A 22,932-nucleotide genomic window follows, 5' to 3' on the forward strand; every position below is an offset into this window, starting at 1 on the left:
GTCCATCCTGGTGCCCAGACAGCCTGTGTCAAATAAGGACAATGAGAACCCTTTCTGCCACCTGTTTGGGGCTGGGCTGATTCTGGAGAGCAGAACAGTGGGACATGCAGTCCCAAGGCCTGGTGGTTCTAGTCCTGGTCCAAACGACCTGTCGTATCTGGTCCTTGCTTCTTTCTTGGGTCAACTGGAGTGAATGAAACCTGTTTCCCTGCTTCGTAGGTATGTTGTGATAAAATGATATGACTATTTGTGAAAATACTTGCTAAAAAGCGCAAAGTGGTAGGGAGATTTCCCATGCAGTAATGAGTGAAATGGACTAAGACATTGGCATGTGCATGAATGTGTGACTTAAGCCTTATAACACCCAAATCCATTGCCATGACAAGGCACAAAATGGCATTTTACATCCCCTAACCTCCATAAGCCCAGACTTAGGAAAATTTCACTTCATGTGAGATGTTCCATACGTCAGCTATAGAATTGCCATTCATAATGTATAAGTTAGTCTTGGTCATACAGTCATCTGATGCTAATGGGAGGACAGCAGGACCCTAACTGGGCTGCCGCTGGGCTCTCTCCGAGTTGATGAGCAGACATCTGCCTGCTTCGTCATCTTGTAAAAGACGCTTACAACTTACATCACCGTGTACTGCATGGAAATTCTGAAGCAGACGCTATGGAAGTCAGAGGTGGTCTGTAATGGAAGCGAAAATGTAATAAACTACACTTTCAGTAGGTCTCCCTAGAGCGCTTGGGGCTGCAAGCTTCGTGCTGGGGTCGGGTGTAAAGGCTTAGTTTCTGGGCACCAGGATGTGGCCAAGGCTTGTTTACTGAGTGAACAAGCCAGCTCTCCAATGCCGGACCCACCTGCTGGCTGGCGGGGTGTGGCACCGGTTCGTGCAGTGACAACACCTGCCCGGCTGCCTGGCTGCCTCTCCCTGTGCCGGGCGCGGGAGCCCACTGCTTCTGTCCCCGCTGGCCCAGCCTCGCTCATCAGTGTCTCAGTGTTGTCCTCCTTCATGACCGTCATTAGTCAGGTCTCCAGAAGCCCACACTAAGTTTTCTAGTTAGCATTTGACACCAGGGCACCTGCACAGAACAGGCTGGCATTGGGCCCGTTCCCGGCATTCACTGAGACTTTCAGGATCACACAGGTAATCATTGCCATACCGTCCTTTCAGTCAGTGACTTTTTTCCCAGCCAGACGCGGGTTGAGGCCGAACCTTCCTCAGTGGGTGGCAATGCCAGCTCTCTGCCGTGGGCCAGTGGAGTGCCACGGTGGGAGCTCTCAGTATTTCTGTGTGAGGCCTCAGTGCAGAACGGAAGCTCCAGCCACCTTCTCGTTTATTCAGTCTTTCAACACATGTTTATTGCACATCTACAATTCTCAGACCATAGGTGAAGCTTTGGGGAGGCACAGAGATAAATGAGACCGATGTCCTTGACCTCTGATGGTATAGCTAGCTCAGCGGGGCTTCTGACTCCTATACCCCCTCGCCCGCATCTGCCATGACCTCCAGAGTAGCAGCACTTAGTGTGTCTCTTAGTGGCCTGTCCCCAGAGCTCCTGGGTCAGCTGAGCATGAACGCTCTTGGTTCATTGTTGCCTGTTTTTAGCTGCCATACGTCATCATTATTTGCAATATTAACTTGCTGTGCTCTCTCCCCCTACCTGCGTTGATCTTTATTTTCTGTTGCCTAATTGATTTTCATGTTGGTTTTATTTTTAGAAAATTGTAGCGGCAAGTATATATATACATATATACGGTGAAGTCATTAAAGCAAGCGCACTTTAAGACTGTATACTTGTTTTTGGCTTCCCCACCTTTGGTTTTCGCTGAGTTTCACAGGACATGCTGTTGGTCATGGTCATCTAAATTGTTTCCCGCTCACCTTTTGTTGTCTCCAGCCTGGGCCTGAGCCGAGGCCATCGTGGTCAGTCACGCTTGGCCCTGTGTCTTGCCAGCAAAATCTTCAGGAATGAATGATCCGACCTGGAAATGAGAAACCGAGCTTGCATTGTATTCTTTGCAGAAACATTTTGGATGGCCCTTTCCGTTGTCCTGCCTGCATGCTCACCCAGCCCTCTCCCTCCTGTCACCCTCCTGTGGCCCCGGCCTGCTCTGTCATGGTTTCATCTCTCTCATGGACTCGTCTCCATCACTGTCATCGCCACATCACCAAGCTGCTAAAATGTCAGACGATGCCTGGCAGGCTCACTTTTGCTCCCTCTCAGATGCCCGTTTGCTCTTTGGTGAAATGCATCCTGTTCTCCCTAACCTGAGAATGGCTGCTTTGCCATTACCATCATTGCTGGGGGGCAGCGTACTTATGTAGAACCCACGTCTGCCTTTTTATTACCTACAGAAGGGCATATCAAAGGTCAGTAGGGAACCCACTTCCAGGGACCCTAGAATTGTCCCTGGCTTGTCAGGGACCCAGTTCAGACCAGGTGTCCAATAGCTACAGTCAACTTCTTGTTCTGAACCCACAGTCAGGTTGTCCAATTCCCCCCCCCCCCCTTCCATATACTCACCCTTTTCTGGGGACCAGGTTGCTGGTTTCTGGACACAGACTCAGCAAGTCCTTCCTCCTGGAGGTGTTACAGGCCAGGTCAGAAGTCATCAGAGGGAGGGCCCCCCACAAAGACTGGGTTCTCCAGGGCACCTCAGGTTAACTGGTTCTGGGATGTTGGTTTGCTTCCTGTCTGAATTGAAAAATTGCATCCTTTCAGCTTTTCCAGCAAAAGGTGGGAATTAATTCAGAAAGTGCAGACTGATTCCTTTGGTTGTACTTGTTGGGGGCTGACCCTGAGCCTGCATCTCAAGAGCCTGCTTGGGAGCCCTGTGGGAAGGGGCTGGGCAAACATCAGGAGAGCCCCAGGGACCTCGGGAGCTTCCTGACCCAGCATATCGTTTGGCCTCCCGAGGCTGCTGATCATCTCTCTGGAGGGGTCCCAGCTGATGACTGGCATCCCAGGCTTGGAAGGAGCCCCTGAGGTCATCTAGTCCAAGCCGTGAGATGACACTGGAATCCCCTCTGTTAGAGACTGATCACACAGCCTCTAACAGCTGCCTGGGGAGCAAGTCCTTGCCCTGTCTGGGGTGTCCAGTGGTTGATCTCAGGGTCCAGCAGTGTCCTCCTCCACTCCTTGTGAGGAAGATGGGGTGGGGTCTAATCTGTGCATACAAGTACTGAACCCCCTCAACCTCCAAAGAACCCACGGTCGGCTCTAACAGCCCCGGTGGGCTTTTCTAGGGCTCCCACTCTGCAGGGCCGATCCGTACCTACAGGGAGAGATAGCTGGTGTGGGTGGTCCGCTGGAGATATGGCCCAGCTTTCCCCTGGTCAGGACTGCAGTTCCTGGCTCTGGCAACACATTAGTTAGAATCACCTGGAAGCCCAAAGCTTAGGCACCCCTCCCCCCATCAATGAAATAAGAATCTTTGGGGCAGGACTTAGCCATCAGATTTCATCAGTGATCCCTGGGCAATCCTAATGTGCCGCCCGGGGTAAGAGCTGGCCTGCCCTTTCTGCAGGCTGGCATTTGTCGTGTGAGAAAGCCATCCTCAGGGGCCTTCCAAGGTGTAAGATATTTTAGCAGCTTGCACTGTCCCTCGTGCTGCCAGCGACACCTCCCCCGAGCAGCCTCAGGCCCAGCGTGGCCGCTCGGTGCAGGCCGCTTGATGTGCTGTTTGTTCTTGCTCTCCTCCCGTGCATGCTGTGCTGCCTTGTCCCTCCACCAATGCTGTCTCCTCCTCCTCTTTGCTTTTTTTTTTTTTTTAAACAAAAGAATATCCATGGTTTCAAGTCCATAGCACAAGATTTGTCAACTTCAAAGACATCGATTGAAAGAGAGATGGGCACTTGGAAAGTCAGGGTGGGTGCCGACTTACCCATGTCAGAGGAAGGGGGCGGTGCAAGGTCTGTCAGCCTGGGAGCAGGACAGAAGCAGCAGCAGAAGGGGCCTGGCCAGAGCAGGTGGCCAGGAAGCGTGTCTTCCCCACCCACAGGCCCAACTCACAGGCTGTGTATGGACATTTTAAGTGTATGCTGCAGAGGGCTCTGTCTTATGCCCGCTCAGGTCCCCTTGGCATAGGCATCAGAGGTGTGCACAGGCATACACACACACACACACCACACTCACACACTCACACACACACACACACACACTCTCTCACAGCCTCACACTCCAGCTGCATGGCTGACCGAAAGCCTTCCTGCACACATTGGGAGACACCGAGAGCTCAGCAGAACTAATTCCTTCATTTGTTCAAGTCTTAAGTTGAATACCACCATCTGTCCCTTTCAGGAGATGTCAGTTGTTTGAGGTGAGATGATAGAAGAGGAAAATAAAAACGGTGACCTGGGGCTTGGACAGACCCACTGCAGAGTTCACCTCCTAAGCACCCCAGGTGGCCCAGGAGCCCCTTTGTACAGTATCAGACCTGTTAGTCCTGGGTGCGCAATCACGTTGCTGAATTTCAGTTGTGATGGGACGTGCCCAAATTTTCCCAGGAGTTTTGTGGAATTTTATTTTTGGTCTTAAGAGGCAGCTGTTGACAAGAGTGAGGCTTCAGAATGGAGCCGTGATGGTCCCTGTATCCCTGGGGAGGAGGACCCATCAGATCAGAGTGCGCGTCCACGGCGCACACAGCCCTTAGCTGCACCGAGGCACCGTGCGTGCAGAAAGGCTACCTTAGCAGCCGAAGCGCACGCAGCAGTGCTGGGCCCCAACCAGAAGGGCCTCCTTGCCTTGGGGGTCACCTGGTAGACCAGCTGCTTCCGCAGAGGTGCCACTCCCAAAGGGAAGCGAAAGGCCCTCATTCCCCGGTTCTTGTTCAGCCCGCCCTGTTTAATGTAAAGATGCCTCCTGATATTTGCTACAGTTTTCTTACATCCTCATTGCGTTTTCTGAAGCACTTATCAGGCATTGAATAAGTGCCAGATCCCATGCTGGGCACTGAGTGGAGTGAGGCAAGGTCCTTGCCCTCTGGGGGCTCCCAGCCTGAGGGGGAGGCAGTGATACAGGGCGGTGAGTGCCGTGATTCTGCACCCCGGGGCCTCAGCTCCAGGTGCCCCACCAGACCTGCTGGGGCAGAGCTGCTGAAGCTCAGGGCAGGTGGGTCCTGAGCTGATGCTCCCCAGTAGTCACACACAGCTGAGCTTTGTCTCCCTTATCAGCAGTCTGAGCTGCCAGTGGGCAGTGAAGGGAAAATAGATCGCCTGCCCCCACTGGCTCAGTCTGTCCAGCTCCCCAGCAGCCTTGCCAGAGATGGCATCATGGGACACACACTGTCCAGGCGTGTGGCCCCAGGATCAGAGTGTGGTCCAGGGCGCCTGTGGGCCACAGGCAGCTGCCACTCCATTTGCCCATTTGGTAGAGTCATTCTGTTCCTCGGAGTTTGGTTGGCCCACTGCAAAGCAGTGAGTTCTGAGACCCACAGCTCAGATGCAGCGAAGAGAGCCAGGCTCCCCAGAAGACACACAGAGAGCCCCACTCTGCATTCTGACAGAGGGACAGCTGAGGTCTCGCAGCATTATCGTTCCTGGGCGCCTGTCAGCCCTGGAACCTCACATCCTGGAGGTGACTTAGAAAGGAGTGTGAGCCTGGGTCCATGGCTGCCCGCCCTCCGGTCCAGTTCCAAGCAGAGTCCCTGGCATTTTCTCAGGGAGGGAGCAGGTGTGTCGTCCTAAGACATTAGCCACACATTTTTTAAAGGGGGGAGGGGATGTCCTCCCAGACCACTGCTTCCTTCCCAGTTCATTAATTCCTGTTCAATCTTTGATTTCTTAAAGCCAACTGAAAGTGAAAATATCCCTGTCCCAACTGCTCCACCCGGGGTAAGACCAGCGACTAGTGCCCAGGGGCTGGGCCTTTTCCTCGAGTTTATTTGGCCATGTCGAGTTTCCCCAGTGTTTCTGTATTCTCCATGATTGTTCTTCCAGAACAGTGTCTGCAGTGGTTTGCATTCATCATCAGTGTCCAGTACTCTTGACCAGCCCAGCATTCACCTCTTAACACACTAGACCACGTGGACATGCATGTGCTGTGTGGACGCAGTTTTCCACGCCCTGTGTTGTTAGCATGTAACTTCTCCTTTCATATCATGCCTTTCAAGGTGAAAAGGCCCTAGAAACACATCTTCAATTCTTACTTCTGTCACCTGTGTTTGCATCTGTTGCTGTTTTTCTGAAAGTGTTGCATGTTCTACTTTCCATTGGGTTTGACCTCTCCATGATAACCCTTCAGAACTCTGAAGAGAGCAATAGAATCTCCATCACCTTTTTCCGTCTTTTCCGAGTGATGCGATTGGTGAAGCTTCTCAGCAGGGGGGAAGGCATCCGGACGCTGCTGTGGACCTTCATTAAGTCCTTTCAGGTAAGAGCCGGGCCACGGGCTTCTCTTTGTCTCTGTAGAGTCTATGCAAGTCAGTGATTGTCCCCCATCGTGGCAGATCCAGACCCTCTTCTGCATGACCACTGACCTCCTAGGTTACGTGACTGCCCGGGTCACATGACCACCTAGGTCAATAGAGAATATGGAATGCTGGAGAGACCCGACCCTTTGTTACTTGGGTAAAGGGAATAGGATTACCTCCTTAAACGAGCAGAAAAGAAAGCAGTAAGGACCTGCGCCTGAGAGTTCTGCACCATTTCCAACTCTGAGAGATGTGGAGCCTCTGAGTACTCAGTCTGGTCCTCCCCGGGTCCGGTGGTAAATGGTGATGTCCGAGAGTGTGCTGGGTCCCAGAAGACCCCAGAACCCTCAAAGCCTCTTGCTAGGGTGGCTTCTCCCCATATGGCTGCAATGGTCCTGTCAGCTGGTCTAGAGACGAATCAGGGACCACTTCACCAGGGCCAGCACATCTCATCAGTGTCTTAGCCAGTGCCTGGGAGGGTAACGGAGTTGAGGACACTTAGGCATAAGCCAGGTCTCATCGTCATTTGTGATTCTTCAGGCTGGTCAGCCCAGTTCTAGTCTATTTCTGGACAGAACCTGGCTTCTCCCATGCCTTCCAGCATCCTGCCTGGTACTCGAGTCCTCTGGACTGAGAGCGGTATAGATTCTTGTTAGAAAGGTACATCCATGTAGGGAATTTGTAGATAGGCACAAGCATTAGAGAATGAATCTTATATCTTGTTTTATTATTATTATTATTTGACTATTTTAATTCAAAGGTAATAAATACTCACATTAACAAGGGAAGCGATCCAAAGATATATAAAGAAAAAGTTCACACTGACCCCCACCACCTCTGAGGTGACCAGCATTGACATCCCAGGAAGCGTTTTCCCACAGTGGGTAGGATGTGAACACGTAAGGAGGAGCAGGGAGTAGATCCAGGACCTCAAAGAAGGAAAATCACAAGTCCTGGTGGGGAAATGTAGGAGGAGCCAGAATGTAGCTCTGAGACAGGCAGGCGGAGCGGGGCCTGAGGTGGGTGAGCCTGGATCTTGGTAAGGGATGAAACCCTAGACCAGTGGTTCTCAACCTTCCTAATGCCGCGACCCTTTAATACAGTTCCTCATGTGTGGTGACCCCCAATTTCATTGTTACAAATTGAACATAATTAAAGCATAGTGATTAATCACAAAAACAATATGTAATTATATATGTGTTTTCCGATGGTCTTAGGCGACCCCTGTGAAAGGGTTGCTCAACCCCCAAAGGGGTTGCGACCCACAGGTTGAGAACCGCTGCCCTAGGCAGTTGTTATTAATATGGAGTGGAGAAAGCATCAGATTGTGAACTGGTATAAAAACACAATGAATTCAAGTAATAATGTCATTCTTACTTTTAAAGAAATTGCTAAACTTTTTTAACAGGTAAGTTCATGTCATGGAGTAATAGTTCATAAAACCTGAGAAACGGTGCCAATTCTTAAATGCTCCATAAACCAGGAAGAAAATGCATGTAGGTATAGGAAAGCCTGACCCTCACCCTGTGGACTCAGTGAACCGGTCCAGCCGCCAGGATGGTGTTACTGCCCCGGGCCGGTCAAGGTGCAGAGATGGCACACGTCGTCGGGAAGTGTCACAGTCACTGGCCTTTAGCGAATAGGAGAGGACGTCGATGCTTTAAACGTGTGCCTGGCATTAGGGCTCACAATCTGGGCATCCCCTGGAGGTGTGCCAGGCACATGGGCATCTGTCACGTGGGATGAGATAAAACAGCAGTTGAAGAACACTGGGTCAGAGGGCCAGGGTTCTGACCTGACGCGCAGGCTCGTATCTGATGCTCCTAAGGAGAACCCAGGCTTGACGACCACCCAGGTAGCTCCTTTCTTCCCTGGCCCAACCCCCATCTCAGTGGTTCTTTCAGAAAGTGTGCATTTTAAGAAAAGTGTCTTGTTTTCTACAGTGACGGCCAGAAAGTGATTCTTTCCCTCTTGCCCACTAATTCCACTCCTAAGACTTCTCCCTAAGGGAGCACTTCAGCAGATGGCCAGGTGATGTTGCAAAGTGCTAGTCCGTGGCAAGGTGAACTACAGGAGCCCCCCGCTCCCATCACACAGGCCCACACAAGCAAGTGGGAGCCATCTGAATGTCTGAGCTGGAATGGTTTGATCCATTGTAGAGTTTTCACAAAGGAATCAGTGATGAATGTAAGCATTATTATGAGAATGGAGTGTCAGTGGTGACACTGCCTAGGGTTAGGATCCACTGTTCACGACTGTGGGAAGCTGTCCTGCCTGCAGCTCTGTGACACTAGGTGTGCACATGGCTGGCATCTTCAGGACTGAAGTCATTGTGCTGGGCTGGGCTTTAAAAAATCCATTCTCTCTGTGATGTTCTTTCCATATAACATGGAAGAGAAAAGCATGTGGGCCCGCGTGGGTCTTCAGTCTGTACCGAGCAGCACGGGGACTAGAGGCCAGCACTGAGCTGGGTGCTTCCTCTCTTCCAGGCGCTCCCGTATGTCGCCCTCCTCATAGCCATGCTGTTCTTCATCTACGCGGTCATCGGCATGCAGGTGAGCTCAGGGCCCCGTTCGCTCGGTAGTCCCAGATTTGGGGCAAGATGCACCTTCACCAGGTGGAATGGAAAACCAACACAACTGCTGCTTAAGAGAAAGATGTGGCTCTAAAGGAAGGAGCCTGTGGCAGAGAGAGCCAGGCTCAGAAGAGCAAGGAGGGGTTGGACTAAGTCAAGAAAAGCTGGGTTTGGTGGTTCCCCTCACCTCCACTCTGAGTCTTGGGAGAGTCAACTGATCAAGAAAATCCATAGTTGATTTTAGCAACAGGAAATGCCAGACTCAGAGAAGCCAAGATTATCCTATTTTCTGCATCTGACCTGGGACCCCTGTCTTGCCTCAGTAGCACCCTGAGGAGAAGCATGAGAGCCAATCCTTCTGTGATCCGGCTGGGGGGGCTACAGGCTACTGGCCAACTCCTGGGGTGGGGAACAGGACGGGGGCTTCATCAACAGCAGCCCTGACCCGAAGCTGCAGTGGGCAGAGCCTCCAGGAGGAGGGGGAGGTGGGGAGCCCCCCGTGGAGCCAAACCTTGCTGGGTGGTGTCTTCCATGTACTCTGTGGGTTCGGTAGATGCCCTCTTCCAGATAAGGGAGGAGTGCAAGTGTAAAGAGGTGGCGTGATTCCAGAGGAGAGAAGGGGTCATGCTTATTTCTTCTATTCCGAAGGCAGAGAAGGATTCACAAGTCGCTAGGAATCCTAGCAGGCGTTAGGAACCGAGCGTCACATGCTAGGGTCCCTGTCATTCAACAGCATGTGCGCTGTGTGCCCCGAAAGGCCCTCTATGGGAGGACACGCTCACCTAGCCCAGAGCTGTCTCAGAGAGCTGGGAACTGCATGCACGTACCACGCGGGAGGCTTAGCCTGCGCCACGCTCTCCTCAAATGTCAGTCTGCTTCTCTGAGTCCCACACGTATTTCCTAACTCCCCCTGACCCTGGAGGGGAAGCCCACCCTGCCCTCCGTGGCCGACGGCCCCACGCTTGTCTGCAGCCTGACCTTTGTGCACACCCGTCCTCTTAATTTCCTGGCGCACCTCCAAGGCCTCAGTTCTGGGCCTTCATCTCACTCCCGGGAGCCTCCCTGACCCAAGGCCCCGCCTGAGCTTTGCGGACCTCTCTGTGCCCCCCTGTGCAGCGGGCCCACCAGCTCTCATCCGGGGGCTGCTGCCTGGTGCTTGCTGTCCTGTCCGTCCTCCACGGTCAGAACTCCTTGAGGGGAGAATGATCTGCCGCCGGTGTTCCTGTGGTCAGCACAGTGCCCGGCACATCTTTGTGAATAAATGAAGTGCCCGGCACATGGGAAAGCCCTGTGGGTGTGGATCGAATTTGAGTTAGTTCTAAATTCAGACAGGGAGAGTTTCCTTTTTTAAATGACAAAATCTATTCTTTTTTTTCCCCTAATAATTTCTCCACCTAGATGTTTGGGAAAGTTGCCATGAGAGACAACAACCAGATCAACAGGAACAACAATTTCCAGACCTTTCCCCAGGCGGTGCTGCTGCTCTTCAGGTGACGGAGCCCTGCACGGGGCGTGGCCCTAGCTGTGGGCTGCAGAGTGACAGAGGACATGAGTTATTCACCAGCGTGGCCATTCCCAGTTGGTCCCGGTGGCTTCCTGTGCTTGTTTGTTTTGTGTTCTTAAGCAGAGACACTAACCGGTCAGCCACAGGGGAGTGTTGCTGGCTTGTAGAAACTGCTGTGTTCATTTCGACTGTGGTGGTTTAAGGGTTATCCCTCTGGGAGTTAGTGGGTCTACTCAGGCCACCAGGGAACTGGGAGGAGATGAGCGTACACATGGGAGCACCCACTGAAACACAACCAGGAAGACAGGGGTTTTGCAGGAGCACAGAAGCCTTTTGCACAGCCAGCGGGGGCACATCTTAAGATGTGGAATTTGAATTTTTACAGGGTTGCTGTTAACCCCAGTTAATTAACTCTGCAAACAAGGGTGCCTCAAAGTGAGAGAATTTTCTAGAAATTATACAAGTAATTAATAAGGACTCCATCACCAGATAGCAAGCCATTTGCAAGTTAGGCAGTTTTCAGTCCTTGGCTTTCAACAAGGTGAACGTGGTCTTATCAAGTTGTCAGATGTTAAGTCATTAAAAGAGAATAATCGATAAAAACTTTAACATAAGGGTTTAAAGAAGAGAAGGCACAAAACCAAACATCTAATTTTACAAAAAGAATTGATGTGCTCATATCGATTGATATAAATCAAAGGAAGTTATAGCAGCGCCTCCACTTATACTGAAATAAATTGCATTGGAAAATAAATAGGAATTTCATATCTTCACTAATTCACACTGGCTTGTCGACAAATTCCTTAGGTGTTGCTGCAATGAGAAACTTTTTTTTTTTTTCTTAAAATGTTGTAGAGATCTGAGCCTCAAATCCCTCTACGTTTACTAATAGCCCTTCCTTTGCTCGCTCTAAAAAAGGTGTGCAACGGGCGAGGCCTGGCAGGAGATCATGCTGGCCTGCCTCCCGGGGAAGCTCTGTGACCCCGAGTCGGATTACAACCCCGGGGAGGAGTACTCCTGTGGGAGCAACTTCGCCATCGTGTACTTCATCAGCTTTTACATGCTCTGCGCCTTTCTGGTACGTGAGCAGAAGGTGTGGTGTAGCATTTGGAATTCAGACCAGGGACGTTGCCCCGCCCACCTGCTGGGGGTATTCTGTGCTGATGAGCAGCTCCCGCCACTTGGCAGGCTTGGCCGGTTTTTGTTTTAATTGTCAGTGGTAAGCACCTTCCTTGTGAGCAGGGCCTCGAGGCTTTGTGACGGGCTTGGGCAGTCCCACTGCTTGGGACTGCTGGTTTCTTTATAAAAATGTCACAGCCCATGCACAGAGCAGTGACTTAAGAGTGTGAGTTATTTGGTAGCAGTGAAATGATAACACTGTTGTGTGCTTCAAAGATCCAAGTAATTCATCCCCCTGCCCTCCCCTGGGACTATACCAAAGCCACCTCGGGAAACCAGAAGTCTGCTTCCTCGTTAACCGTTCTCCGGGCGGGGTTTCTACAGCCTCTCTGGGGAAATGCATTCACGGGTTTCGTGCCCGTGAGGAAGCACCCACCGGGGTCCGGCCCGATTCATGACTGCCGCTGAGGCTCCTCCCTCTGATTTGCTTTCACAGATCATCAACCTGTTTGTGGCCGTCATCATGGATAACTTTGATTATCTGACCCGGGACTGGTCTATTCTGGGACCTCACCATTTAGACGAATTCAAAAGAATATGGTCGGAATATGACCCCGAGGCCAAGTAGGTTGGGAAGGATGCCCTGGCTGTTTTTGGGGGCTGTTTCTGGAATGGGGGCTGTGGTTTGGGAAGGTGGGATGGACTGAAAGCTCAGCGCTGCTGCCTGGACCTCACGCTCCGCTTTGTCTCAGGGGGAGGATCAAGCATCTGGACGTGGTCACCCTGCTGCGCCGCATCCAGCCGCCCCTGGGGTTCGGGAAGCTGTGCCCACACAGAGTAGCCTGTAAGGTGAGTGTCCCCTTGGTTGTCTGACGGCCTCTCTTGGAGAGACTCCCTGGTTCATTCAAAAACCACTCAGTGACCTTCCCTCACACCTGCTGTCAGGCGCCCAGGATGCGGAGACGAATGACACGTGGTTCCCATCCTTGAGGCACTCCCAGGAGTGTCACTCGTGGGACACCTGTCAGCCAACGATAGGAATAGGAGGGCAATTATGTCATTCATCATTGGGTGAAGGCAGGGGACAGTGACCTTTGCGTCAGGCACAGGAGGAGAGACGTGGGGGTTTGTCAGAGATGGAAGGAGCACAGAGAACCCTGACACAGAGGCAGAAAATGGGGCGTCATTGGTACGACTGGAACAGAAAAGGAAGTGGTGGAAGGGCACAGGTGCACACGGCATGGCTGTGAGGAACCTTCCAGGCCATGCTGAGTTCCAGGGAAGAAGCACGGGTGGACTTCCGTGTTAGAGGGAGAAGTAAATGGGGGCAGGGGACACCCGGGAGAGCTGTGGGGACTGTCTGGGTGTGAAGTGACAAGAGCCAGAGTGAGGGCAGTGGGAGGGGAGAGAGAGGAGGTGGCTGAGGGCTCCACTGAGGAAGTGGAGTGGAGAAGACCGGGTCCCCGGGCATTGCTAGCCTCTGTGCTGGTGGACACGGCAACCGTGCCCCCTGCACCGGCGCTCCTCTCCTGAGCACAGGCGGTGGCCGGGCATGGCTGCGTGCAAACCTCCCGATCCGTTTCTGCAGCTCTCACCTCAGACCCTGCTCCCTGGGAGTCCTGGCTGAGCTCACAGTGACTCACCTGGAGTCAGCTGCAGCAACCGAAAAGAAGTCCCTTTCTAAAAGGGAAATGCAGGGGTTGCCTGTGGAAAGTCTACCCTGTGGGAACCCAGCCAGCCTGCACTCCAGGGTTGCTGGGCCGGTTCTAGACAGACCCAAGGTAGCAGAGTCGAGTCTACTGTGTATTTCCAGCTTTCAGAGATTTTCCCAGCCACACCCACTGTTCCCTGCCCCGAAGCACCGAACACTTGCAGAAACCATGTGGACTCCACAAGGGTCGCCCCAGGGCAGGTCCTTAAAGGACACTCTGTGTCAGGAATAGTCACGTATCCCTGCTGTAGTTGTTGGAGGACCCGAGTCCCCTGCCCTGTGCCTGGCTCATTGTACCTGGTACCACATTTTACCCTCACGGCAGCCGGAAGGATGGTGCCCAGAATGGAGGCCTGACCACAGGACACAGGGAGAGCTGGTTTTTGAGAAAGGGAAAAAAATGCTGGGACAGTGGGATGATTAAACAATCAAGGTGAAACACCAAGAGCATCCCACGGGCCAGCATCTGTGTTTCATGACTAAAAGCTTTGATCTTTGTCGTGTCAGAGCCCCAGGTGGTAGGTGCTCCTCAAATGGCCAGTGAGTTAAATTTTTAGGGTTGACTGGAAAAGAGATGAGGGAGAAACAGAATAACTACAGGAAAGGGCTGTGGCTGCCATCAGTCCTTCGCATGCTGGTAAGAAGCTTCTCTTTCTGTTTGCAGAGACTAGTTGCCATGAACATGCCTCTCAACAGTGATGGGACCGTCATGTTTAATGCAACCCTGTTTGCTTTGGTCCGCACAGCTCTTAAGATCAAGACGGAAGGTGAGCGTCCCCTGGGAGCAGGTCAGGGGGCAGAACTGGGAGGAGATGCCACCTCCTACCTGTGTTCTCCCATCTGGGCCTTTCCTTGTCGAGGGGAGGCCCTGGGAAGAGCATGGTGAGTGCAGTGAGAACCTTTGTGCTGGCGGACGCACTGTTCCCACCTCCCTCATCCCTCCTTTCCTTCCTTTATGCTTCACTTTGTCCCTGGGAGTTTTGAGGTGACTCATGCCACTGCTTACTAGAGAGCGGCAATAGGTGGGAGATCAGGGCAGAGTCGGCACCAGCACCCCTGAGCTCCCTCCAACTGACCCTTCCTGCTTGTGTGACCTTTGTGAGGGGTTTTCCTGTTCTGAGCTGTAGGTTATTTCTCTGTGGGAAGGAAAGGAACACACCAACATCAGGGGAAGTCCTGGGGATGAGGTGAGATGATGCCTGCAGAAGCCCCTCTGCAGTGCTGGCCCATGGTGGGAAACACTTACGACCAGCGTCTTCCCAGCTGAGACCAAAGCACAGGGGTCTTCGGGGCCACGCTCAGCCCTGGTAGAATAAGCCTGGAACATGGTCATTGCTGTTGTCTTGGTGGCAGCTTCAGAGGTGGCATGGAAAGCAATTGCAGCAGGAGGAGGGGTGACCATGAGGTGGAGAAGCAGAGACTGTGAGGGAGGAGGGGGAAGAGGGGCCAGCGGTGGACACTGCGGAGTCCGTGGGCAGCTGTTTTCCCGCAGCCGCGGAGCTCAGGGTGACTCTATCCAGCAAAGCCAGTCCCCGCAAGCTCACGAGCTCCTTGCAGTGGGCTCCCCTGCCCCTGGCCCCCACTGCATCAGCGAGGGATGCAGGAGGCGGGATGGTCTTCTGCACTGACATGTCCTTTGAGGAGACAAACATCAGCACATCTGATAAGACCAAGATGATGCGGGTGCTACAGATGAGTCCACACAATGGGAACTGAAAGTCTTACGTGGGTGGAATTTAGTCTGGGTCTTCAAGGATAGAGGCAGGATTCGGCATTCTAGGCTGGGAGCAGTGGGAAAGGTGTAGGTGTGGGCTTGGGAAGGTAGAACATGGATTCCAGAGTAAAACGTGGTCCTTCCCACGGTGGAGTGACTGCAGCTGTTAGGTAGTGTGAATGCCCCTGACCGGGGAGCCTGCGGGGAGGGGCACCCATCAGAGAGCCATGCCGCCACCCGAGGGCCATGCTCCTACCCAGGTCAGCTGGGGGGAGGGCAGAGTAGCATGGCCCAGCAGAGGGATTGCTGGCCAAGAAGCAAGGCTTGTTTTCTCCTCTTGCTCTTTGCATCCAGGGAACCTGGAACAAGCTAACGAAGAGCTGCGAGCTGTGATAAAGAAAATCTGGAAGAAAACCAGCATGAAGCTGCTTGACCAAGTTGTCCCTCCAGCTGGTGGTCAGTGCAATCTCTTTCCTAAGTAGCTCTTGGCCAACGCATGGGTTTCAGTGGTCGTGTCTGCCCCCAGCCCGGCTGCGGGTTGCTTTATGCATCAGCTAGGTCGCTGAGGCCAAGCGCTAAAGAAAGCCGCCGGCCCTCTGGCGTAGTTACTTGGGGTCATATGAGCAACATTCCCAAGGAGAGGCCTCAGGGGGAGGGGAACCAGACAAGGTGGCTGGGGCTGGGCTTTTCTGCTGGTGGGGGAATTACTGTTAGAGAGCAAGCCTGCTGCCTCAAAAGGAAAAGTCTAGATTTTGGGGGTCCAAAATGAAATCTTTAAAGATAGTTTCCATGTATCCTTTAACATATTGTTGAAAGCTTCTCACAAAAAATTGATAGCTGTCAGAAAATGGTATTTTCAAAACGTCCTTGTCAAGACTGAGTTTACTACCATAACTAGCAAAAAAGGTCCCTATCATTAGAATTTAAGTAGGGACAGAACTAACAGGCATGCTTTTTTCTTTCGTTATTTATCAAGAAATAACCGACTAAACTTTTTTCAGATTTATATATGTAAAGTCATACATATATAAAGTATATATACATAATTTATACACTGTTTTTCCACTTTCGTTTAAGTGCACATGGACTTAGAAGTTGAGGTGGTTGTTTTTCGACTTTTGTTTTCACGTTTTAAAGGTGCAGGATCCGTTCAGGTCTGGACACTGACTCCAGAACCCCGGGCCAGGATGGTGGCCAATACCTCCCCCTCTGAGAAGGTGACAACCTCTGGCTCTTGGGGAGAGAGAGCATTGTGCTGGCCCGCTCTGGTCCTCGGCATGAAATGAGAAGCAGGATGAGCTGTTGTCACTGCAGGGGACACCCATAGCTAGCATGGTCATGGCTCAAAGCCGGGGAAGATGGCCCACAAAGAAACAATAAAGGGGCAGCAAAAAGGCCCCCCAGACCAAAAAGAACAAACCCCTCAAACTCTCTGCCCCTCCCCTCTTCCCCCAAGAACTGGTCCTGCACATTTGTCCACGGGAGAACTGTTACTGTTGTCCACAGAACTGATGCTGCACATTTAAAACAACTCTTCCGTTTCCTTCTTTTCTTTAGAGCTGCACACCCAAGTGCTCGCATGGCTGAGGTTAATCGCTTTATTAAAAATTGTCGTAACAATGTGCTTGAGCTTTTTCTGCAGCCTCCATTCCTTTCAACGCTCAGTCTTTCAGAATATTCTGAAGCAATTCTGTTTTAGGGTGGTGGCATGGAATCAGAGTTATCTCTTGCCAACTGTATTCCCCTACAATGTTTCTCGAAATACAGATGCATGCTTCAGAATAGTGGTCTGGGCTGGCTGCGTAAACCTTCCCCTGAAACACCACCTTCATTACAAACTAGTCTCACGCACACGTCAGGGCCCATCCTGGCTAGACCCCCTTGGACAGCGTCCCGTGAAACTTCATTTCTTTTCATGTGACTTAGAAAAAAGTCCAGAATTTGGCTCACGATCTAAGCTCCCTTCCTTTGAAAAAACTGACCAGCTTTTAGTTCTACTAGCCGTCTACTAAAAGCTACATATTCTCCCGCATTCTTGGCCCAATGACGGGCCTTGGCTTTTTCTCTGTATCTCTTTAAATGGAGTGGGTGTTAATCTATTTCAAAATGGCATTAGGTGGCACTGTGAAACCGGAAAGTAGAAAAGAGGGCTTCAGGAGGAGCTGGGTCCTCCAGAAGTCCCGTGTCATGGCTTGTGTATGTGCTGGGATCATGTTGTCGGGCTGAGTCTCAGATAAGTGCTGCTGCCACTGCAGAAGGTGGAAAGGCCTGGGTTTCTGGCTGCGGTGAGCAGACCCTGAGTGAGGTGCTGGGCAGCATTCTAATTCTGTCTCTTTGTTTTTGAGTCTTTCCCATGCCAGTCGGTCAGTGGTTCCCGCTTTTTCCTCCCCATGGCACACTTAGAAAGCGAGAATATTCGTTCAGCCCTCCAGGCCAGCAAGTGGGTAGCCCCCACGGCTGAGGGGCTCGGTGTCCCTGCTGTAACCTCTCAGAGAGCAGCAGACTCAGCCAGGCCAGCTGTCCCTGTGCCGGGACTGGCCGATGTGGGGTGGTCAGAGAGGCCCTTACAGACCTGGTGACAGCAGGTGCCCATCTCAGGAGGAGTTGCTGGCACAGTGTGATGTGAGGTCCCCCAGGTTGTCATGAGCTTGATAGTAAGGGGCCACTCAGGACGGAGCCCCGGAATACCAGCTGGGAACTTTTCTGTGCAGGAGGCTGTGGCTGGGGAGGCAGCCTGTCTGCTGTCTCCGTCATAAGGCTGGCGTCTCATTGACCATCACTGACCCTTGCTCACGTTCTCCTCTCCACTCTTGTCACCCATTTCATGGGTCCTCCCCTCCAAGAGGCTCTCCTTGCTTTGGGCCTTCGCTCCTTGACCTGGCTCTTTGGCCCCTTTTCCCTAAAGAGCACTCAGAGCCGGCCCCACCCCTTTCTCTCTAGTCCTGAGCCCAGACACCCTTCCTGCATTCTTTCCTTCTCTTCCTTCCCTTCCTGTCCTGCTAGGGCCAGGGGTGGGGAATGTCCAGCCCGGGCCATATAAGGCCCGTGAAATCAGTTGCTCTGGCCCTGCTTTAGGGGTGAGTTAGTTAAATGTTTGACCAAATATGGCAGGCTAATTTTAAGCTGATAATTTGTATGGCCTGCGAATGATGCTATAAATATCCAAATGGCCCTCGGCAGAAGAAAGGTTCCCCACCCTGTGCTATGGCTTTCACTCCCTGTTTTTAAGAGCTCTTCCTGGGCTCAGTCTCAGTTAGCTCAGCGTCTCAGTGGAGCAGACCACGTGGCCCTTGCACCCTGCCCTGCAGAGCCCTGGGTGGCTGTGCTCTGCTCCATGTGGCCCCTCAGGGAGAAACACGTCAGCTTTTCCCCTGAGGACACTGTGGCCTGGCTCCACTGTGGCCAGGGGAAGCCCAGACCCCCCTGCAGGAGCCCCTGGGCCCCTCCAGGCTCGCATAGTCCAGGCTGAAGGGAGATGAGGGTAGGCGTGTGCGTGCTGGGCCATCCCGCTGTGGAAGGAGGTGGTCTTTTGTGGAGAGAGAGGCATTTTTCTGCAAGTCCCCAGAGAAGGCTTGGGAGTCGACTGAGAGGCCGCTGTGGTGCAGCAGGCAGAGAATCCCCCGGGGCCCCAGGGATCTCTATGCAGTCAGCAGTCGGTTCCCCTCCAGATTGCAGCCCCGTAGCGAGAGAGACTTGTACTCTGGGAGAGGCCGCCCCACAGAAGAAGGTGGCCTGTGTGGCTGGAGCTAGGCCATCCCTCAGGGAGGTGGTGCAGAGGAAGAGGAGGAGAGCTGGCTTGGCACTCATGTCCCAACCTGACTGGCGTGGGGCAAGTCCTTCAACCTCGTCAGCTGTCAGCGCAGGGGAGCAGATCCACCATCTCAGAGTTGTGGTTGAAGAGTCCGGGCAACCCGAGTGGAGCTCCCTGACTCAGGGCTTGGTACCTGTAGGTGCCCAATAGGAGGGGTGGCTGGAACTGGTGTCCAAACAGCCCCGGGCAAAACAGAGAGCAGCTCAAGGGCAAAGGTTGAAATGTGAAGACCCGCATGGTCTCTCTTCACCTCTCGCCTCCTTGCCCGCGAGGGCATCACTAGACCAGCCTGAGACAGGTGAGGGACCACGGTTTCACATGCTGCACAAGCCTGGGTTCACGTTGGTGGCCCCTGCACCCTTCCAGACCTGCCCAGCTTGGGTTTGGAAGGAATGCAACATGTTCTCGAAGTCCAACCACTCCAAGTATCTTCTCTCACAGTAACACTGAGTCGCTCTTGACCAGGGAGTTTGGAGAGGCAGCCCTGGATGGCCCAGCAGTGTCCAGACCAGGGGTCCTCAAACTACGGCCCTCGGGCCACATGCAAATACAAATATTGTATTTGTTCCCGTTTTGTTTTTTTACTTCAAAATAAGATATGTGCAGTGTGCATAGGAATTTGTTCATAGTTTTTTTTAAAACTATAGTCCGGCCCTCCAACGGTCTGAGGGACAGTGAACTGGCCCCCTGTTTAAAAAGTTTGAGGATCCCTGGTCCAGACAGAGACATCTCCCACATGGGCGCTAAACGAACCCCAGCCACGGTGCGTTAGGGAACACAGTGGGCCTCAGTGTCCCCCAACCTGTGTGCTCTACAATCTATTGCAGTGGATCTCACTGTTGGGGGGTGTAAGATGATAGTGATTCTCATGGCTCAGTCATCCAGCCCCCAGAATGAGGGCCACCCAAGCAGGGGGCTGCGTACTTCACATGCCTCTCCTCCTGTGGTCCTCACAGATCCTCTAAGAGACATAGCTCCTTTTGTACATAGAGGTTGAGCTCCTTGCCCCAGATCACATGAAACTCTTACAAGGGCAGCCTGGCCAAAGGTTTAGCTGTGCTAAAGCTTGAGCGCTAGCAACCATTCCACCCCCAGCCTCTGCAAATCATGGTCAGCGGTCCGTGCCCACAGGAACCCTGGGCACACCGCAACCTGGGGGAGCAGGGCTTGTGGAGATCCTGGGGCACACGCACACTGCCAAGGTGGTTTACCCGAGACAGCCAGAGCCTCTATTCTGCCTCATGCATCACCTGTAAAATGCTCAGCAGAGTTCCAGTTGTTTCTGAACAAAGCAGAAGTAAGTCAGCTCCACCATGAGGTTAGTTGGTGCTGTCACTTACAGCACCTCCCACACCCTCCCCCCCAAAAATACGACGCACACACACACCACAACTAGTTCTGAATTACAGACCAAGAAATGGCATATGGAGGCTATTGGCAGAGTCAAGGGGCACATGAAAATCTGGGTTTGCAGTCACTTTAATGAACCTTCCTCTTCTTCTGAGCTTGTCTGTCCCCTTTCTGAGGTCTCTGTCTTTATCTCCAGGCATCGGGATTTGAATGGTTAATTGCCCTTGGAGTTCATGGTAATTACACATGCAAATCCCTGTGCACTGGGGTGAAAATATGACCTAGGAAAGACTTTTTTGTTGTGTAATTTTTATTTTAAGTAAATAACCAACACAGCACTTGATAATGTTACTAATACGCCGCTCTATTAAACTCATGACCAATGTTATTTTCTGCAATTTTGAGTGTCAGTTTATCTAACTGACTCTAACTCTGAGCCTTAACTGCTTTGCCGAACCCTGCTTTTTGCTAGAGCTAGCCTCCCTCCTGTGTTATAAGCCGAGAGCTCAGTGCCTCTGCGCTGTCCCCCGCCCCACCCAGAAGCCAGTGTGTAGGCTCTTGGTGCAAATGTGCTGATTCGGGAGAGCTGTGTCTGGTCTCTCCGTTTAGATGATGAGGTAACCGTGGGGAAGTTCTATGCCACTTTCCTGATACAGGACTACTTTAGGAAATTCAAGAAACGGAAAGAACAAGGACTGGTGGGAAAATACCCTGCGAAGAACACCACAATTGCCCTACAGGTGAATTGTTGTTTTGTTGTCTTATCTTTTCACTAACCACTTTACGAGCTTATTTGAAATATTAGAGAGCTGACAGTTCATGGTTGAGCAGTACCACAAGGATTTGTTTAAACTGAGATACTGCACACACCCTAAAATGTGGACTAGCCATTTCTGGGCCACCAGGTAAGTGCCTCCCTCTCCTTGCTTCCTCTGGCGACTGCTGCGGCCTGTGGCACAGGAACCCCAGGACAGCCCTGGGAGAGGGGAGGGAGCACTACCCTTGTGCCTCTCTCCTCCAGGCTTCTCCCAAGGCAGTGCCCTCCTAGCAGGAAGCCACCCACCCCAAGCCCTGGGCTCCAGCCCTGGCTGCCCAGGAAACAGCTTTCCATCTGAACGCAAGTGCTTTGTTTTGTTTCTGTTTGTTTCTTACCCCACTGCTTGTTGGTTTTTGGTCCATTTCAGTAACATCCATCACCTCCTGGTGTGTGTGTGTGTGTGTGTGTGTATGTGTGCGGGCGCGCGCGTGTGCATATGCATTTGTGCGTGTGTGTACATGTGTGTGTACGCCTGCAGTGTGTCTGTTTCTCTGTGTTGTCTCTTGATGGCCGTGAGGCTTGCTGTGCTAATGCTGCTCTCTCCCACCTGGCCAGTCTCCGGTCCCTACCCCTAAGCCATGGCCCCGCCCCGGGCTCCTAGAGTGTGGAGGTGGCTTTCAGAAACCTCTGGTTCCAACCAGGGTGCGAGGATACGGAATCCTAGGTGAGCCCAGAGCTCTGGGATGGGAAGCAGGAGTGCAGGCGAAGGGAGTCCCAGTGGAGACCCGCACACAGGGGCCAGGAAGGGGACTTCGTGAGTGCTGGTGGTGAAGGATGCAGGGTGAAGAGGGGAAGAGAAAAAGATGCTAAGAACTGGAAAAAGGGAACTAGAGAGGTTGGCGAGTTGTCAGAAACAGCTGTTTAAATTAATCGAAAGCCCTGTCATCTCTGCTACCCACAGTGCTTTGAGTCCATCGCGAATAGGATAAAGGATTTTTCCATTTTTAGTTTACTCTAAAATTACTTTTCTGTCCCTGTTATCACCACGTCTTAAATTGGGCCTAACAGTTATGGGTAAGGATCAATGTGAAATAATCCTGCACTTTTTTTTTCCCCTGGGGAAAAATGCCCAGTATTGACTTTTTTGTGTTCACAGTGATGGTCAGTACTGAAGCGAAGGCTTGTGTGTGACCTCTCTGAGCGAGGGAATATGAACATGAATGATGATGAAAGAGTGAATGAAGGAATGAGGGGTGCATATACATATGTTGGGTTAGTAGATGACCTTATGTGACCGTGACCTGCTGATTCATGATAAAAACATCTGCTCTACCCAGACAGCTGCAGGGTTGGAGGGAGGGGGGGATCAGCTGAATCCAACTGTAGGCTTCTGATCTTCCTTTCTCTGATCACATCTCCTAAAGGTAGCTTGGTGGACTACAGGCTCAGGCAGGTGGCTCATTGCTGTGTCAGGTTGTAGACTTGGTGAGCAAAGTGCTTTCTCCTCTGGCTGATCCAGTTTGCAAAGGCGACAGCCCTTTGATCACAGTTCCTACGGAGCCTTAGACGAAGCAAACTGAAAAGTGTCCCTTTGACCTTATCTTGGGCCCACACGTTCTTGAGGGCAGTGTGGCCAAGTTGGATGCAAAGAGAGGGGGTGACAAACATGTTTTTGATGGCTCTTCCTGAAAGGTGCCTTGGGTCTGGAGGGTGAGGCCAGCCCGGTGTCAGAGTGCCCCGGTGCCCTCTGCTCGTGGGACCTGCTTGGTGTGCTCAGGGTCTAGTTGGTGGGGGTCAATGGAATTCGATGACTTTTCTGGAGGGGGAAATGTACTCTTTCATGGATAGCTGTGTCGTAATTTACATTAATCAGGTTAGCTCTGTGTTATGAGGCCCCTCTATTTATTTTCTGTGGAAGGCATGGGTGATGACCACCTTGATACAGAGTTATACCTTTGGTCCCCAAAACT

General features: G+C 52.2%; 1 protein-coding gene across 6 annotated transcripts in view; it reads left to right on the plus strand.

Moving 5' to 3' along the window:
• Positions 1-22,932, plus strand: part of CACNA1D (calcium voltage-gated channel subunit alpha1 D) — a 295,011-nt gene that overhangs the window by 248,015 nt on the left and 24,064 nt on the right. For 3 of the 6 annotated variants that reach the window (XM_070390774.1, XM_070390771.1, XM_070390772.1), the window contains 10 exons: positions 5,799-5,843; positions 6,253-6,381; positions 8,911-8,976; positions 10,395-10,486; positions 11,419-11,578; positions 12,116-12,243; positions 12,372-12,468; positions 13,995-14,097; positions 15,399-15,500; positions 20,815-20,945. In XM_070390774.1, the coding sequence (XP_070246875.1) occupies positions 5,799-5,843; positions 6,253-6,381; positions 8,911-8,976; positions 10,395-10,486; positions 11,419-11,578; positions 12,116-12,243; positions 12,372-12,468; positions 13,995-14,097; positions 15,399-15,500; positions 20,815-20,945 (1,053 nt within the window). The remainder of the gene's footprint in view (positions 1-5,798; positions 5,844-6,252; positions 6,382-8,910; positions 8,977-10,394; positions 10,487-11,418; positions 11,579-12,115; positions 12,244-12,371; positions 12,469-13,994; positions 14,098-15,398; positions 15,501-20,814; positions 20,946-22,932) is intronic. The other 3 variants (XM_070390775.1, XM_070390773.1, XM_070390776.1) reach the window with 1 other exon arrangement.

This window comes from Myotis yumanensis, unplaced genomic scaffold (assembly GCF_028538775.1).
Source record: "Myotis yumanensis isolate MYYU_CA2020_CCGP unplaced genomic scaffold, mMyoYum1.0.hap1 SCAF_14, whole genome shotgun sequence".
Classification (NCBI taxonomy): Eukaryota; Metazoa; Chordata; class Mammalia; order Chiroptera; family Vespertilionidae; genus Myotis; species Myotis yumanensis.